Consider the following 19,837-nt stretch of genomic DNA (forward strand, 5'->3'; position numbering starts at 1 on the left):
GACTGTGTCTGACTCTGACGCACGAAGAAATGTGAGGGAGATTCTCAAGAAAAGGAAATTCCAACCACAAGATGGACAGACATTATCCACATGACCTCTGCCCACAATACACACATGAACAAATACATTAACACGGCACACTCACCAGTGTCTTGTTATACAGGTAGAAGATGAAGCATGCTTCAACAATGACTCCAAACAGCGCCAATCCCACTAGTATGGTCTGGAGCCTCTGTCCGATCCCTCCCCACTTCAGGTGCTTTCCACTGGGCATAGAGCTGGCCTGGCTGTCCACCACAAACACTTGAGGGCAGCCCCCTGTGACTGCCTCAGCCATACCAGCAAAAGACACTCAGATGTGGATGCAGTGACGTTGGTTCAGATGGCCCTACGGTATGGATGGACACACAGGATCATAATACAGTAGACAGGCACACAGACTGGGTTTGATTTGTAAAAGAAACAGACAGAGGGAAACATTTTTCTTAATTTCTTTGTATGACCAGTGTGACACGTTGTGAGCTTATAGATCTGCTATTTTTGCAATGTTTTATTTAAAAGAGAAAACACATTTCGACAAATTAGCCCAAATTTAGGGAGGTCAGGGTTAATGTGCAGAGCACATACATTTGCTCAGTGGCCTTGTGGTTAGAGTGACCGCCCTGAGAATGAGAGGTCAAGGTTCAATTCCCGGCCGGGTCATACCAAAGACTATAGAAAAGGGACACTATCTGCTTGGCACTCAACATCAAGGGTTGGATTGGGGATATCACATGAAGGTACCCCGATGGGCCACATGAAGGCTACTTACTTACATTACATTTTAAATTGTGATATTATCAAACATAAATATCAAACATATCAGACAGTCTACATTTCACCAAAGGAAATGTGTATTTAATTGAGTCTGACCAGAAGCAGGGAGCATCCCCACCAGTGATTAAAAATGCATGGCCAATCTTCAGTGTTAATTTAACTCTGAGACAATAAACATAGCTTAATTAACGCTGAGGTTTTTACTGTGCAGAGTGACAGTATTTTGTATTTTGCCTGGTCAGGAGTGATGCGACCTACCAAGTTCTGGAAATAATTCACCACCCTGTCACTGGAGTCCCATAAGAAATCATGTGATGAAATTACTTTTTTGGTCAAGGTAGTTCACCTCTCTGAATTGATGTGGCAAGAAGATTTCCTTCGATTCTGTTGTCAGCCTGCGGAATCTTCACAGATTCTAGTCGGTCTTCTGGTGGTCCAGTGAAGATAATTTCACCGTCTTCTGGTGTTCCTCTGGGATACTTAAGTGTCAGAATATTCAAGCACACCATTTGAAAAGTGGAGAGCAGTAAGGCAACATTCTCCAGCCTCAGATGAAGGTTGAAAGAGCCTCCCTGGAGGATGTCTTCTCCACCAGTTTGCTGATTGCTCTCCTCTCTCTCCTCTTCTCTCATTTGTCTGGCTGCTGTCAAGAGTACACTGTTGCTCTACAAGCCTAGGCAAGGAGGAAATGCAGATGACAGGGGAAGAGAAAGAGTGCACCCTGCGTATATGTGTTCGCAGGACACTCCCTTATCGTCCTTCCTTCAGCTGACACTTCCTCTCTCTCTCTCTCTCTCTCTCTCTCTCTCTCTCACACACACACACACACACACACACACACACACACACACACACACACATTTCACACACGCACGCACGCACGCACGCACACACAAACGCACGCTACGAACTTTGACAACTTATTTAATCAGACTGACATGACAAGTTCACTGTCTTCCTCGGAGGTACATTGGCAGTGGTTTGGACGGATGATAGACAGCAAGCATTTCATTCTCTTAAACTCGTTTGCCCAGTTTTCCCAGGTGCTCCAACAATAAAATCAGCAATCTCTTCTGTCAGTAACCTTCGGGCAATATTTGGCTCCCAATGTCTTTAACAGTGTATGCGTTCAAATACAGTGCAGCTGTATTAGGGTATAGGGACTTGGCTTGAGAGCCAGAGGGTAGCCGGTTCAAGTTCAGCGTGGACCACTGTGTGGACTGGCAGCTGGAGAAGTGCCAGTTCACCTCCTGGGCACTACTGAAGTGCCCTTGAGCAAGGCAGAAAAGTCCTAACTGCTTCTGGGTGCTGCTAGTGGCAGCCGATCACTCCCACAATTTCTCCACATTGCATATCAGCCTTGTGTGTTCACGTCTGTATTTCAGGCCTATGTGTGTGTGCATGTAAACAACACACACATGTGAAAAAATGTATTCCCCATGGCGGCTTAGTCATTTGGTGGAACAGCACAGAATGAGTTTGGCTGTCAATGTGGATAGATTGAAAAACAACATGAGGTAAAATCATGTGTTGGTCCTTTAACCACCACTACCCTATTTTATAAACTTTTCGAAAATACCCGAACTACAAGCTCACAATGCGTTGCATCATGATGCGGTGTGACCTTATCTGCTATTTTCAAAAAATCTAGAACAATTGTGGAAAAAATTGTGATATACATATATATGATATGTGTGTGTGTGTGTGTGTGTGTGTGTGTGTGTGTGTGTGTGTGTGTGTGTGTGTGTGTGTGTGTGTGTGTGTGCGTGTGCGTGCATGCGTGCGTGCGTGTGTGTGTGTGTGTGAGTACTGTATATAATGCCCAAAATAAGGACACCTGGCTTAATGTGAATACTGTAAACCAGAGGTATTCAACATTTTTCAGCCCAAGGACCCCCTAGCTGAGAGAGAGACGAAGCAGGGACCCACCACTAGATTGCATTGTGTTGCAGATTAAACTTTTTCATAGATTTCATAGATAGCTTCATTGACTATCATCAGTGCTCTGTAAATGTATGTTTTTAGTTCATTTCAGACATTTAACCACTTAAACCTTCAATACTTAAAGGTTTACTTGATTTGCTACACCAAACCTCTTTGCCGAAAATAGCCGATCTACAAGCGCCCGCCCCCTGCTGTGCGCTTGTAGATCTGCTATTTTCGGCTAAGGTTCCTCAGAATAGAGATACTAAGGTTCCAGTGGTTAATGTAACTCTGAGGACCCCCTATTGGTCATGGACCCCCCCCCCTGTTGAATGAAGAGTAAGACCCCTGTTAACTCTTGCCTGATAGGGAAGGGAACGGAAACGGAATCAGTGAAAACAAATCAAAGATGGAGCGATTGGAGGAGATATAACGCTACTCGCTACGTTGTGATTGGTCCGTGTCGCAACCAACCACGGCACCGCAAAAGTTATGCTGCGGAAGAGATGATGAGAGCGAGATGCTCCAAGTTTAGATAATCTGACAAGAAGAATATTTATTGTACGCATCATGGACCTCCACTGTGCGACCGGGCAGCGCAGAGCCACGCCACTTGCACTAGTCATCGTAGTATCGTGTGTAGGATCGGTGTGTGCTTTCGGACAGAGCCTAGACAGTGAGTTCACGTTCCTCCTGCCAGCCGGAACCACCGAATGTTTCTATCAAACGGCGACGAAGAACGGCTCGATAGAAGTGGAATATCAGGTACAGTGTGTGGCTTGTAGTGATAGCTGCCGATCCCACTGATCCACAGCCTGCAGTTAAAATGTTTTAACAGCTTGTAGGATGATTATTATTGCCCGTTGTCCATATAGCTAGCAGCAGCCTAGCGATCACCAGCATACATACAGTGTAGACTTCCGCTATGTGTTGACCCACCACCATGCATAGTGTGTGCTGTAGCCTGCTGTAACTCTGCTACTGTATATGTAGCTCAATTAAAGTCTCCTCTAATACGGTAGGTCACTTTTATCAATGTGTCCGTACACGGCAACTTATTCTTTTTAGTTTTTTTTTTACATAACATTATAACGTTCTTATTTTGATCATAAGACCCAATGACCAAGTCACCCAACTACTGAATGTCAGTATCCAGGTTTTCCTCGGAATATGTATGACACTAATCTACTATGACACTATGGCACTGTTGGCACATTAGGAGTCCACTCACTGGTTCCCTTGAAGGAATTTGGTGCTCTAGGCAGGATTTTACCTTGCGCCCCCACCCCATAGCCTATTATTTAATGATAAACAAGGCTATTTCACAAACACAAACAACTAGGACATTGTGTAAAATACAAAAAACAAATTTCAATTTAGGCATTTAGCAGGCACTCTTAATCCAGAGCGATTTACAGTAAGCAACATTAACACAAGTTAATACATCAAATGCATAGAGATAGTGTAGTGCCTCTGTAACCTAGGATCATAGGTAAACCAATAACCTGTCATCAGTCTAAGGGACAGGTCGATTTTTAAAGAAGGGTACCCCTGGAGAAAATGTATGTGCCCTGATCTAAAATGCCATGACCCTCCCTTTGACTAAAAAAATATATCAATGACCCTCCCCAAGTGATTCAAAAAAAAAGATGAACCCTCCCCGCCAAGGAGTGTCACGATATATTGTCCCACGATATAGCCCATCATGGTATTAAAATGTGACTATAGGTATTGTCATGATGTCATACTGTATCGTAATATTTTGTAAATTATATTATACTAGAAGTTCGGGCCGCTGCGCGGCCCTCACATCTAGCGTCCGCGCGACGTCGCACTGTGTAGGTGTGTACATGTAGTGTGCAAGGAAGTAGTAGTGTTGAGTAATGTGATTGAGGCAAGAGAAGTATTGGGTATGAATGTAGGCGGGTTGTTGTTGATTGAAATGAGATTGCATTGTTTGTTAGATAGCATGGTTTATTGGCATGGTGTGATGTCGGACAGTGTTGGTGGCAACATGTAAATGTGAGAAAGGCAAAATAGCAGTGAAATGAAATGACATCCAGAATAACATTAACAGTGAAGCATTAATCAGGAGCAGGTGTACAGTATGTTGCATTGGGGGGAGAATACAAACAAAGGCAATGGCAATTATGTTGAAGAATGAAGGTCATTTGTCACTATGCAATCAGGGAGTAGCAGCACATGCAAAGTGTTTGAATGAGCATGTTTGGATTAATAAAAGAGTTCGGGATAAACAACGTTGTCAGTAATTCCCTCATCATTGTTCACAATGAAAACTTTGACGGCGCTGGCTCTCTTTCCCCTGGAGAAGGCTGTGTAGAGTTGGCCATGAGCGAACACAGGTTGAGGCAAGTAGATGCCAACTCGTTCGTTCTCTTGCCCCTGCCCCTTATTGATGGTAACAGAGAAAGCTAAGCGGATAGGGAACTGTCGTCTGATGAAGGTGAAGGGAAGCTCCTCATCTCTGTCATAGTGAGGTATCCTTGGGAGGAAGATTTTTTCACCCCTGTTTGTGCCAGCTGCAATCTCACACTCAATGATTTTGTCCATCATCTGCAGTACCACCATTCTGGTGCCATTCTTGAGAGTGCGGTCGGGACCTGCTTGCAGGTTTCTCAGCAGCATGACTGGGGCTCCTACTTTCAACTTGAGGTTATGATCAGGCATTCCAGAGGGTGTCAGTGAATTGAGGAATTCCACAGGCATGGAGTCCTTGTGGTCGTCCTCCAGAATTGTGTCGGCTGAAAAGTAGACTCTCTGTTCTGTAGGGAAGTCTGCCAGGCATATGTTGTTGATTTCTCTAATGTCATTATTCAGAGGAGTGTATACAGTGCCATTGAGAAGGTTGTCTTTGTTGACACATCCAGTTTGCAAGTCAGGAAAGGTGAATGAAATGAGAGTTTGGAGATCGTGAACCAAGTGGTGGGGTTGAATGCGGACCTGCCATTCTGTGTCCTCCTCGTGTGGGAGTGTTCCTTCCCCTAATGCAAGGAGATAGTGGGAGAAGTCCTTCTCTGCTGCGTGTGTTCTCATGTTGAGGTTTAGCTTGTGGTGTTTCATGTGAGGATAGAGTGTTGACATCTGGATGCATGCTGAAACTATCTGGGGCCTGCCTGCTCTTTTGATAACGGGGAGGGTTTGCCTTGGGTCTCCACCCAGGAGGACAGTTTTGCCACCCCAAGGCTGCTGTGAGTGCATGAGATCCCTCAGTGTTCTTTCCACACACTCGACGTTAAAGCGGTCAACACTGAAAATCTCGTCCCAGATGATTAAGTTGCTGTCTGGCGAGTGGCATTGCGTGTGCGTTTGCCCAGCATAGCTTTTTTGCGTGGTCCCATGGCTGCGTGCGAAGTTGTGGGTACTGTGTAGTAAAGTTTCCTGTTGTCTCTGTGTCGTTCTGTGTACTGCGTAGTAAAGTTTCCTGTTGTCTCTGTGTCGTTCTGTGTGCTCTGCGGGGGTAGGGGCTACGTGCAGTAGAGGGGGTAGGGGCTACGTGCAGTAGAGTTGCAAGGCAACAACACGTGGACGTGTGTGGCATTGGTAGCGTCGCTGAGGACACTGGCATTGGCCAGGGCATCCAGGTCCTTTATAGTGATGGCTGTGCCCCTGTCATTATGGTGATGTCAGATAGTGTCAGACATCTCCATATATGGAGCTGCCTATATCAGTTATGCCCAAATATGGGACCGTGATGGCTGTGCCCCTGTCATTATGGTGATGTCAGATAGTGTCAGACATCTCCATATATGGAGCTGCCTATATCAGTTATGCCCAAATATGTGGGTTCTCTGATGTCAGACCAAAATAAGCACCCGGAAGTGAATTTCGCGCTGGGGAAGAGATTTGCATAGTATTGGGGCATAATGCGTTTCATATTTATTGTACATCATGGAAGTAGAGTAACGGTATGGGAAGCAGCCGGTTCAGAGGCAGAATATTGAGGAATTTTGGGGTAAAATGTGGAGTTAGTTGGGCCATGTGTGTGCGTGGAGACCGCGCACACACACATGTGTAGCCCCATGAGTTTGGCCGTCAATTATACGTGCAAGATTTGTTATATTAGTGTCTATCTGTCCTCTGAAACAATGGGTTTATAGTTAGTGAGAACTTCACTTCTCCCTTAAGCTTGCACAAATGTATTTATGTGTGTACAAAGTTCTTTGTAATTGTTTTTTAAAGTGCTTTATAAAGTTAGTTTAAACTAAAGATGATGGCCAATGTTGATGATACATGAGAAAAGAACATTAATATGTATCATATCGATATCATGTGCCCAACATCATGTATTGTATCGTGAAATGAGTGTATCTTGACACCCCTAACCCTCCCCATCATCCCCGTCCGATGTTTTGCTTTCCACATTGATTAGAACATTACTGTAGTCAGTCATGCCAGGTCAACAATGACCTGCCATCTGTCTATAAGAGAGAGAGAGAGAGAGAGAGAGAGAGAGAGAGAGAGAGAGAGAGAGAGAGAGAGAGAGAGAGAGAGAGAGAGAGAGAGAGAGAGAGAGAGAGAGAGAGAGAGAGAGAGAGAGAGAGAGAGAGAGAGAGAGAGAGAGAGAGAGAGAGAGAGAGAGAGAGAGAGAGAGAGAGAGAGAGAGAGAGAGAGAGAGAGAGAGAGAGAGAGAGAGAGAGAGAGAGAGAGAGAGAGAGAGAGAGAGAGAGCGCTGTACGGCACGTCATTGCCATTCACGTGGCCGTTGCATGTGCATTTTGCAGGCATGTTCGCGTCATGTACTTTCTGTACCATGAAATTATAAACCGGTTTCTGCATATACCTAGCGATGTATGCAGCACTCCTTAAATTATCTGGAATGCACCCTTCTAACGATACAGGTCGAGTTATTTGCATATTGAAACGGATTTGAAATGTCAAACATGTCAAGCCTCTGACGTTTTTACATGTAGTTCATCATGCAACACGTGTGTGTTGCGCCCTCAACTGGTCCCTTGACTGGTCCCTAAGCATTATAATAATATCAAAAAATAGATAATATGTACATTGAAACTGTACACTATTAGGATGCCAGGTCAACAAATGAACCTGGCATCTAAATAACATGCCATCTAAAGTCATTTACATTTTAACGTTTGCATAACACTGCATGGTCAAGGCTAGAACATTTAAAACAAAACTATTATATTATTATACATTAATTTGCTTTGGGTGTTATCGCAGTTGATAGCAAGGTGTTTTATTATCTCCTGTCTTGCACGCATGGAGAGAGAGAGAGAGAGAGAGAGAGAGAGAGAGAGAGAGAATGAAAATGGGAGGCAACAAACTGGAGTTAAAAGAACTCTGAAAGTCTTATGTCAAAGAAATGTAACTTACGTGTTGTGCTGCACATTGTTGCCATTCACATAGCATGTAGCTGTTGCATGTGCATTTTGCATGCATGTTCGTGTACAGTATGTTATACTGTGCTGTACCATTGCAATTAATAAACAGGTTTCTGCACATCTAAGGATGAACACAGCACTCTTTACATTATCTGAAATTCATCCTTCTAACAATACAGGTCTTACCGGTATCTTATTTAAATCAATCAATTCAAAAACAATCAATTATGTAGTATGAGACACTTGAGGCAAAGTGATCACCATCACAACTCATGGCTCTAGCTGACTCTAATCAGTTTATTAATCTCAGCTGTGCATATTTCTTTTAAAGTGTTTTTTCAAAACCATAACCCTAAGTAAGTGGGCAACATGGAACCTGGGGAACATAGGGATGACCCCATATAAACCCCTGTATTCTCAATGTTCTTTGGAGAACTCCCTGGATCGATCCGTACAATAAACTGACACAGAGAAGGACTTCTTGACTCCTGTCTAAATTTCTTTTACCAGAGCCATACCATGAAGGTTTTGTATTATCAGTAGAACACAGTAAAACATCCTTAGTGTTAATTTAAAGGTTTCATGACGTTCAGTTTTACCACACATTAAAAGTCTTTGTCATGGTCCTTCAAACGTGTATACAAAGTTTTAACAAAAAAATCCACTCCATTGATCCATGGCAGGTGTTTTTCTCTCACATTTCTAAAGCCTTTTCAACTGCAATGAAAAAATAAATCTTTGCCTGTGGGTGTCGCTGTTGAGGGATTTTGCCTGTCAATCATCGCCTCTGCTCCGCCCCCCCCCCCCCCCCCCCCCAAAGGAAAGGATAGGGGAGGGGAGGGGCGAGGAGGAGAGTGGGCGGGATTAATGGCCTGTGACTTCACTGCCCAAGGGCCAAGCTCAGATTACTTTTCAGCCTAATTATTCAGAAGACCCCAGACCACAGAAAATCCACTGAATGTTCAAAGTTCAGATTTTTTGGGTGTAATTGAGGTCATAAAACCAAAAAAAGTGAAAATGAATGTCATACAACCTTTAACTCCTCGACTGCCACAGTGTTCAAACTGACAGCGGCGCGGCGGAGCGGTCAGATACGCATGGCTGGGACGCACCTAACTTTTAGTTTTTCAAATACTTAAAATGTACAAATTCAAGGGTTCTTTATGATAAAAAGTTTTCTATAAACAATACACAAATATGTATATTTTTTTAAATTCTTAAAAAAAAAAAAAAAACTTAAATCTTGGCTTGGTGGGTGCCCCCCCAGCCTAATGGTGCCCTAGGCAATTGCCTACTCTGCCTATTGGCTCTGCAAGGACCCCCATAACTCTTGATAGTGCACAAATGCGGGTCCATTTGTGCACTCTTAGAGTTATGGACCTCTAAAGGTCATTTAAGGGCTATATCTATGTGTTTCTGGTAATATTATTTTCCACTAATTTGTGTGTCCATGGCAAAAATAGAATTTTGACATAAATGTCCACCACAAGCCAGAATGGCGATGACCCCTGCTCCTACTGTATAGTCAGTTCATTCTTTCTGTCGTGTCGTCTGTGTTGCTTTTAGTGATAGCAAAAGGCTTCATTCTGTATATCTAGCCTGGGATCAACACTATAAAGATGTATTCTATCGAAAGTAAAAGTCAGACTCGATAAAACGCATCTCTATGATAGTCTTGATCCAAGGCTACTGTATATCCATGAAGAATAATTAGCTTGTGAATCCTATAGGTTTCTCTTCATGTCTAACCTTAGCTTGTTTGTTTAGTGGGATAGGCTGCACTTGTGTTAACCACTGTAGGATTAATTTAGGACTTCCCCTCCACATAGATCATAAAAACATTACCTGCAGGATGTAGCATGCTAAAACATCCTGAAAGCGTGTGTGTGTGTGTGTGTGTGTGTGTGTGTGTGTGTGCGTGTGCGTGCCTCCATTGAAAACACACTGGTTACTGTAGGTGCACCGTGCTGTTCTTTTACTCTTTTCCTAATGAGGGTTTTGCTCATTCTTTTTGTGTCTGAACATCCAGGTGATCGCAGGAGCAGGTATGGATGTCGACTTCACAATCCTTTCACCACAAGGCTTCCAGCTCATCTCTGAGTCACGCCGCTCTGATGGAGTCCACATGTGAGTACTACTTCTGACTGGTTTAAATTTTGATTGTTATTATTCATAAATTGGACATCAACGTGGCCTAGTGGGTAGTACTAGAGACATAGTCCTGTAACCAAAGAATCTGAGGTTTGACGCCAACAGCCAAACAAAATGTTGATCAAAATAGCAAGGTGCCCACATAATGAAGCATCGTTGTGCCCTGGTTTTCAGCTTTATACACGTAGGTTTAATTGTAAGTTGCAGTGGATGAGAGAGCTAGCTAAAGTAGAAAGTAAATGGACTGAATGTAACTTACAATAACAATAGTGCAACTATTTTAACCACTATACCACCTATGTTATAGTTCGTCATACGTCGGTGTTGTACAAAAATAGCCAATCTTTAAGCTCGCAACACATCGTGTGATGCAACCCATTCTGAGCTTGTAGATCGGCTATTTTTGCTTTTTTTGACAATTTTTGAAAGCCCCAAATAGGGATGCAAATTTGAAAGTGGTTAAATAATCTCTGAACACCTTTCCTGTTGCTCCAGGGTGGAGCCTACTGAGGAGGGCGATTATCAGATTTGCTTTGACAACAGCTTCAGCCGCTTCTCAGAGAAGATGGTGTTCTTTGAGGTCATCATAGAGGGACCAGATGTGGGAGGGGATGATGAGTGGCCTGGGCTGGAGGAGCCTGAAGGCAGCATGCTGGAATACAAGCTAGATGACATCCGGGTAACGCCCCTAGTTATACTTTGTTGTATGCCCAGCCGCTGTTGCTTGTGATTATCGCCAAAATGCAGGTCACATTGCAAGCACGACTAGTATAACACAAATATAACCACTTAAGCCCTATTTTACACTTCATTGTATGATGTGATACTGTGTGTGTGTGTGTGTGTGTGTGTGTGTGTGTGTGTGTGTGTGTGCGTGTGCGTGCGTGCCTGAATAAATATGAATATATTCAGAGTCAACTGTCAATTTTCACACAGTTAATTGCATACTTTCTCCCATCCCCACCGTCTCATTTGAAGCCTGCTTTACCCAGACCCATTTCTTTCCTTCCCCCAGGAGTCCATGGACTCAGTGCACCGTAGACTGGAGCGCAGCCGTCAGATGCAGACGGTGTTGAGGGCCTTTGAGGCACGGGACCGGAACCTTCTGGAAGACAACCTCTGGAAGGTCTCCTTCTGGTCCTGTGCCAGCCTGCTGGTCATGCTCTGTGTGGCACTCACGCAGGTACGTAACAACTAGAGCAGTGCTCAAAACCGTGTGAGTAATGCTGCGTTCACATGGCAGACGGTATACAGCTAACTGGATATCATTTCAGTTCACTGTTGACAGACCAAAGTTAAAATATTAAAAAGACATTACCGTAATTTTCGCACTATAAGCCGCACCTGAATATAAGCCGCAGCAGCTAAATTGAATGATTTGTACATATATAAGCCGCACTGGACTATAAGCCGCGGGTGTAAAATCCCTAGATTTAGGAGGTCCCCTAGTGGCCGTTAGCTATAAATCCATAGATAAGCCGCACCGTTATATAAGCCGCAGGGTCGAAAAATGGGAAAAAAGTCGCGGCTTATAGTCCGAAATTAATAATTTTATGTCACATAGTTTATTCCATTCTATATATATATTGGCCTATGATATCACCATAGCAACAGATCGTTATGCGTGCCAATCCGTTTGTTTTTCCCATGTCGTCAATAAGGTGATTCATCATTTTTCATTTTTCTGCTTCCATGTGTCGCAACATTAAGCCTAATTTATACTTTACTTTAAAGTTTACTGTGTTGCTCGACAAAAAGTGCATTCAAGTAATTTTGTTTTCCAAATCATTAAGACTTAGGCTAATAAATAATCTTCACACAGCCCTAGCTTTACAAACTAAAAAAAATACAAACGTATTACTCTATTTTTCTGAAATATTTGTATTCTATATCTATTGTTAATTCAGATTCAAACGCAGAGGACCTGTTAATAATTCATTTAATCTATTCATAGGTCTACACTGTTCGTAAGCTGTTTGACGACAAGAGGAGAGCCTTCACATAGAGACCGTTAGTGAGCAGTGCTGCACAAAAGATGGGTAGAGAAGGGAAAGCCAATCTATGAAAAAAAGCATCGACTTGGGTGCCCAATCAGGTCCTGTTATTCTTTACTGTTTTTCAAACAGCCTGTCTGGCACCTCAGTCACTTAGCTGACATGTACAGTAGGCTTGGGGTTTACATGAGTGCTGACACTGTTGCTGAGATGACATTATTTGCATCTTTAACTGGAGAAGCCAGTCTTAGATGGGGTTTAGATGGTTTCTGTGAACAAACTGATTTTGAACAATAGGGTATAATACTTGCTAATTAGAATAGGTGTAGTTGAAGGAGAAATTCAGTGCCAGTGTCAAATCTAAACATTAGAAGAAATCGTTTGAAAATCGAGAGGGGGTAACCTAAAAAAAAAACCAAACAAAAAAACCCCATAAAAAACAGTGACAAGAGTCCTTCTCTTATGTTCACGTAAAATATTTTTCTTGTTTACACCTTTTGACCACATACTTTTTGTTGGGTTATATCTGCGAGATGTTAAGAAACTTGTTTACTGGGAAATTTTGCAATTCTGCCATCGTACAAGGTCACACAATACTCACAACTTAGTTTGGTCTTCTGCATGCAACTCTCTGAAGACAAACGTAGAAGTTTACTAGTACAATGTGGTATGTGCAATAAATGTACTATGCTCTTCCTGACAGTATGATGGCTTGGTGTCACACCTGTAATTGACCTATAGGCAGTAGTGGACAGTAACTAAGTACATTTAATTGAGTACTGCTTAAATACATTTTTGGAGTGTGTGTGTGTGTGTATGTATATATATATATATATATATATATATATATATATATATATATATATATATATATATATATATATAAAATAAAAAAAAATATATAGCAAGCACATGACTTTCACTCCACTACATTTCAAATCGAAATATTATATGTTTGACTCCACAACATTTCTACGAAGGGACTCTTGGGACCCAAACTTACAAGAATATTTAATGAATTAACCACTTAGCCCTAATTCAAATATAGTGAAAATAGCTGATGTAGATCTGCTATTTTCACTGTTTTGAAAACTGTTCTGATTTGGGGGGGGGGAATTAATTGATATTAACAAGAAAATCTACTTCATAATTTGTACTTTTGAATACTTGAGTATATACTTTGTCCACCACTGCCTATTGGTCCAGCTATTTACTGAGTAGCAGCCTTACTGAGGGTTAGTTTTGACATTGCTACTGATTTCTTATAAGATTTTCTGTTGACAATTCATTTCAACTTGGAATATCGTGCTCCAGTGGTATGGATGTTGATGGTTTGATTACAATGTGTGTGAAGGTCATTTTGGAGACCCAGTATCATTGTGTGTGTGTGTGTGTGTGTGTGTGTGTGTGTGTGTGTGTGTGTGTGTGTGTGTGTGTGTGTGTGTGTGTGTGTGTGTGTGTGTGTGTGTGTGTGTGTGTGTGTGTGTGTGTGTGTGTGTGTGTGTGTGTGTGTGTGTGTGTGTGTGTGTGTGTTACAGAAAACATGTTTTCATGTTATGTTTTCAGGCAATCAGTTATGTCTTTTTGTGGTGTAATGTAATATGACATTTTGATTGTACTCTGAACAGAGCTATTAATGAGTTTTTACTTAGAGCAAACTTTCATTACATACTGTACATAATCATGAAGATCATGAAGTTGTGTGGGAGTCTGCTTTTATTAAAGGCATTTTACATACACATTAATAAAAAAAAAGTAAATTTCAGTTGCGTTATCATTGATTGACGGATTGTATATTAAACAATTGGCTGGATTAGGCTATATATTTTTCAAGAATTTCATATTTATTGAAGTTGCTCCCTCTAGTGGTTATCCTCAATTCAGCTGAGAAGACCATGCTTAAAATGTAAGTTCATTAGGCAATTCGGCCCTTTTGGATTGAGGAGAGATATTTCTAAATTATACATTATTAGAATTATCCAACCAATTTCTAGTATATGCTCTTGTGTCAGACATCTGACACACTTTCACCCACTTACAGTATATTATGTTCGAGTCCATTAAAGGGCAAGACCACTTTGGTAGAGATGGCATGATGTAACGCCAAAGGTGGACAAGAAATCAAAAATAATTGCTCCATTGATTAGAAATTGATAATTGAAAATATGCTCCTCATTGACTTGCATTGTACGGTAAAACAGCTCTCGCATAGAGTCCCACAGAGCGGTGCGTTGTGAGCTTGTCGATCTGCTGTTTTCAGCAAAAGATTTCCCCACAATACGCATGCTGGGGTTTAGGTAGTTAAGCAGCCTGTGTCTGTGCTTATCTTTGTGTGAAGAACATGATGTGACTCCTAATGAGTCTCCATGTGTAAATCAATATTACCCGCACGGCACCAAAACAATGAACACACACCAAGGACAACTTGGAAAAATACATCCATAAATATAGAAATCCACTATGCGCTGGGGGGGGGGGGGGGGGATATGCAAACAAAATGTATTAGTAATTAAGTGATTGGTTCATATGATTGGCTGAGTGGCAACACTCTTGTGTGTAATCCTTTTAATTTCTCTATTTTGAGGCCTACAAGTGGCTCAGTCAGTGATGAATAGTGTATCCCTTCCCGTGTGTGTGTGTGTGTGTGTGTGTGTGTGTGTGTGTGTCTGTCTGCGTCTGCCTGTGAGCAGCTAATCTCCGGAACCGTTGGATTAGAGTCTGGCTATGCGAGACTACTGTTGGACCGATCAGCATGAAACTTTGCATGCACACTCCAAAGTTTTTCACATCTGCCTGTTACTGCGCCACCAGGAAGCCGATTTTTTTTTTTAGCAAAACACAGATTTTGATCATTACTCCTACAGATTTTGTCAAACATCACACAAATCACTGCACATTATCTCTATAGTATGAATGATCAAGACAGATTTTTTTATATTCTAGCCTGATTAGCTAAAATTGGATTCCAAAGCTTGCAGGAGTAGCCCGTTTTGAACAAAATGCAACAAATCATGATTGCTGTGAAACTTTGCACCGCACACTCACAGTAGGCCTACTGTAGGAAGAACCTCCAAGCCAAATATTTCACATCGGCCTCATGGTGGCGCTACAACAGCGTAGCTCGTACAATAAACAAAATAATTCCCCTTGATACCTTAGATTCTCAGTCTCCATAGAGTACAGAAGTCCTGACGTCACTCGTTCATCCCCTGGTTCGTAAAGTAATTTGGAGAATAACATTGGGTCATCTTAGAATCGTCTCATATAAGAATTGTGGTCCAAAAATGAACAAACTGTCTCGGCGATATTGTCAGGGAGGAGGTTCTGTATCGTTTATGATAGTCAGTCACTTATATTTGATACAGTCTGTTTCTGGCGAAAATTTAATTTAATTAAATTTAATTAAATTAAATTTAATTCGGCGGAAGTAACATTATCGTTTTCTCACCGGGATAATTTGTTTATTTTTGGAACACAGTTCTTATTTGACACGATATTAAAGACGTCTATGGGGATTCAGAACGGGGGTGGAAAACCGCGAACCAGGTAGGATGTGTAAATTACGTCAGACTTCGGTGCTCTATATGTGCCAGATTACACACTGGGTGAAAAAGGTGATATACCTGGATACGTGGGCAAGGCATACACCCACCAAACATAAATGATTGGTGGGAGTATTTCAATGAATGCGGGAGAGGACTGTTTACCTTAAAATGCCTTTAAGATACCTGGATATGCGTCTCTCTTTTCTCTGCTAGGGAATCTCCCTTACATATGTAAATTAGAGGTTTGTTCAAACAATGGGAGGTGTGGGGTTCAGAGTGGGGGGGGCTGAGAGAGAGAGAGAGAGAGAGAGAGAGAGAGAGAGAGAGAGAGAGAGAGAGAGAGAGAGAGAGAGAGAGAGAGAGAGAGAGAGAGAGAGAGAGAGAGAGAGAGAGAGAGAGAGAGAGAGAGAGAGAGAGAGAGAGAGAGAGAGAGAGAGAGGAGAGAGAGAGAGAGAGAGAGAGAGAGAGAGAGAGAGAGAGAGAGAGAGAGAGAGAGAACCAAAGTTGCATTGTGACATTCAAGGAAAAGCTAATACAAATATTTTAAAAAAATGTGTTCTTAGGTCTTGCATAGGTGAGCAGTGTTAGTTTACAGAAAGGACATACGAATAAAGCATGACACACACACACACACACACACACACACACACACACACACACACACACACACACACACACACACACACACACAGAGAGATCAGAGTGCAGTCTTGGGGCAAATATTGTACTTTTACTCCACTACAATTATTTGAAAACTTTAGCTACTAGTTACTTTGCAGATATAAATGATTACATTATAAAACATACATTAACCACTTTAGCCTTATTTTATACCTAGGCTATTTTCAAACATTTTAGTACTTAAACACATTTCGATACCAATACTTTTGTACTTTTACCAAGTACGTTTAAGGGTCATTAAATGGTTAAAATTATATCACAAACAAGGCTTACTTTATGTGTGTTTTCGTGTGTATTTTGGGGGGTAGAGATTTACATGCAGGCACAACATTTGCATGAAAGGTGTTGATGGGTTCAGTGGCCCTATTGTCTCAGGTCTCTCAGACAATAGGAGCTCCACCTCTATCACCATATTAACCACTTTAGCCCTACTTTATACATAGGCTATTTGAAAATAGCCAATCTACAAGCTTGTAGATATGCCATTTTCAAACATTTTAATACTTTCACTTTTGGTACTTTAAGTATATTTTGATGCCAATACTTTTTTTTAAACTTTTACTCAAGTAACATTTTGAACACAGGCCTTTTACTTGTTTTATTATTTTTATATTTTGTCTGTATTTTTATATTGTGGTATTGCTACTTTTATTTAAGTAAAATATCTGAGTACTTCTGCCATCACTGCCAAAAATACAGGTTACCACCAGTCATGTGGTTAATAAACTATTTAGTTTGTTTTCTAGTCTAGGCCCAGTAGTGCTCAAAAGAACAAAATGTAATGGACTTTTCTTGTAACAAGTAAGAGCATTTCTACATTACACTATTGATACTTTTACTTAAGTATAAAATGTCAGTTCTTATTTTGTGCTTGTTGTTTAGTGCAAAGCATTAGTACCTCTACATAGTAACGTTTAACTTGTTAAAACTAACTAAACTAAGTAAATAGTTTATTTCCAATCTCTCTCTCTCTCTCTCTCTCTCTCTCTCTCTCTCTCTCTCTCTCTCTCTCTCTCTCTCTCTGACTGCCAACATTTAACATGCACATTCAAATGGTGGGGAGGGGAACCTTTGTGTCTATCCAATCAGATGTGTCCAAACAGAGTTTTCAAACATTCGAACTGTTTGGGCGGTTGGGTGAATTCATTCTTCTCAACCATGTACTGCTGGGCTGTTGGTGTTTTCGGACTAGCTTTGTAAATGGTAAGCTGCTATTTTATCTAATTGTAAATCATTAGTAGGTTATACTGTTTATTGTATTTACTTTGATCAGTTCTCTACAGTCTGTTTGATCAGTTGTAGGCTAGTGTTCCTTTACCTGTATGAGTTCAGATTGTTTTAAAACATGTGGCCTAGTCAAGTAGCTAGTCAATTCATATGCCATGATTTAATTTGTCAGCATAATGCAGTATAGTAAAATACACAGACTTTATACATTTTAGTAACTAAAGTTGGATTGCTTTGTAGTTTGTCTTTACTGTGGCTATATTGAATACAATGGCAAAGCATTGCTTCATCCCACTAACCCCTAAAATGATATTTGCAGGGAGAATTCCATTGATTTCCCCACTGTTGACGAGGAAGTTTTATAAGGTACTACACACCCACACTCTTCATTTAACTTTTTTTTTTGTGCACTCCTGTTTCAGTTGAAGTTTTCTGAGTTGTAATTGCTGTTATATATTTTACAGTTGTTGGCATCCAGCGGTACATGTGTGAGGACCTTTCTGAGTTTTAACAGGTAATCTCCAGAATAAATTGCAATTTGCATGTCAACAGTCAAAGGACAATGGCTTGGTTTTCAGCAGAAGATTCAGCAGACAGTCAGCAGGCAATACACACACACACACACACACACACACACACACACACACACACACACACACACACACACACACACACACACACACACACACACACACACACACACACACACACACACACACACACACACAGACAGTAGTGTGGTAGAGTGTGGTAATTGTATTAACATTGTTGTGTTCCGGTTTCAGTGGTTTTGTGGTTTAATTGTAATTGTTTTTTTCTTCTTCTGTTTTTCTTCAAGGCTTCAAGGACTGCCATTTTGAATCTTCAGCCCTCCAGCAGTCCAAAGTTCAGGAGATCATCTCCAAAACCTCATACCAAACGCTGCATTCTCCAGGACCCAATGCTTGAGGACACAAAGCAACTCCAAAGATGGACTTCCATTTTGGATCTTCAGCCCTCCAGCAGGAAGAAGTTCACAAGATCATCTCCAGGACCTTGTACCAAACGCTGTGTTCTCCAGGACCCAATGCTTGACGACAAAGAGCTTGAGGACTATGTTTTTAGTGCGAACATTTTAACTCAAATCTTTGCTTCTGGGGTCCCTGGAACAAAATATATTTCTTTATGTTCTGTATTTCTTCCTGTGGATTATACCAGTTACACATGACTTGGATTTAGCTCTTCCTTGGACCCACCCACCGTGAATTACACGAGTAGCCTACAAGTGACTTTGTTTTCCTTTTCCCGCTATTTTTCTTTGCTCTTCCTCATGGCACTACTTGCTGACTATATGTCAGTCTATGTGGATTATGCGGTCGACACACACTGACCTTTTGCACCGTAATCCTGTGTATAACGCACTGACTTTTGACTTTTTTTCCCCAAGCACCTTAACTAACGTCCATAAGTATATCATGCACAGTATACATTGCTGCTATGTTCATGCACATATCTTATCTCAGGTACTAGTGTGAGTATATAGACACACATTTCACCCACTTTTTTTAATTAAACCTGTGATGTGACAATAAACCTGATTCTGATTCAGAATATTTGAATATATATATTTTTAGAGTGAACATTTTTAACTCAAATCTTTGCTTCTGGGGTCCCTGGAACAAAATACTTTTCTTTGAAACAGTTTACCTTATCTGTGTGCTCCTGTTCCATTGTTTTGTATACATTTATTTTTCTTGATCAATAAACATAATTACATGAGTTCTGCCTATGTGTTTTTCTATATTGTTTGTGTGTGTGGATATATATATATATATATATATATATATATATATATATATATATATATATATATATATATATAAATTAGGTAGTGGGGGGGGACTATAAACCACCCCTCCCACTGGGGGTGGGGGGGGGGGGACAAGCCACAGCCCCTGGGGGGGGGGTATAAACTAGGGGGTTTATACAAGAATTAGCATGCAGAATGTGGGGTGGGTGGGTGGGTGGGGTTATAAGCCACAGCTTCCAATCAAATGTAGTTTTCTGCACATGCTCAGAAGTGGTTGGGGTGGAAGGGTGAGAGGGGTGGGTGTGTGAGGTCCTTGCTGGCCAGACACCACAGGGGGTAAATGCAAAT

At 41.4% G+C, this 19,837-nt stretch overlaps 2 protein-coding genes and 1 long non-coding RNA gene across 6 annotated transcripts in view; 2 read left to right on the plus strand and 1 right to left on the minus strand.

Moving 5' to 3' along the window:
* LOC311062888 (tumor necrosis factor ligand superfamily member 14-like) overlaps positions 1–1,504 on the minus strand; it is a 5,034-nt gene extending 3,530 nt beyond the window's left edge. For 2 of the 4 annotated variants that reach the window (XM_084082108.1, XM_084082105.1), the window contains exons 1-2: positions 1,163–1,504; positions 146–388 (exon numbers count right to left, since the gene is read on the minus strand). In XM_084082108.1, coding sequence (XP_083938234.1) covers positions 146–337 — 192 coding nt within the window. In that variant the 5' untranslated portion in view covers positions 338–388; positions 1,163–1,504. Of the gene's footprint in view, positions 1–145; positions 389–1,074 lie in introns of all 4 variants that reach the window. The other 2 variants (XM_084082107.1, XM_084082106.1) reach the window with 2 other exon arrangements.
* A 1,705-nt stretch (positions 1,505–3,209) lies between these two features.
* Positions 3,210–13,078, plus strand: tmed1b (transmembrane p24 trafficking protein 1b). Its single transcript, XM_084079940.1, has 5 exons — positions 3,210–3,504; positions 10,132–10,229; positions 10,749–10,932; positions 11,269–11,436; positions 12,208–13,078. The coding sequence occupies exons 1-5, from the start codon at positions 3,310–3,312 to the stop codon at positions 12,256–12,258; spliced, it is 696 nt and encodes a 231-aa protein (XP_083936066.1). The 5' UTR covers positions 3,210–3,309; the 3' UTR covers positions 12,259–13,078.
* A 4,967-nt stretch (positions 13,079–18,045) lies between these two features.
* On the plus strand, positions 18,046–19,387 carry LOC311034632. The gene is made up of 3 exons (XR_014599608.1): positions 18,046–18,066; positions 18,165–18,214; positions 18,539–19,387. It is a non-coding gene; the product is annotated as an uncharacterized lncRNA (long non-coding RNA).
* The last annotated feature ends 450 nt before the right edge of the window (positions 19,388–19,837 follow it).

This window comes from Gymnoscopelus microlampas, assembly GCF_963454915.1.
Source record: "Gymnoscopelus microlampas genome assembly, chromosome: 2".
Classification (NCBI taxonomy): Eukaryota; Metazoa; Chordata; class Actinopteri; order Myctophiformes; family Myctophidae; genus Gymnoscopelus; species Gymnoscopelus microlampas.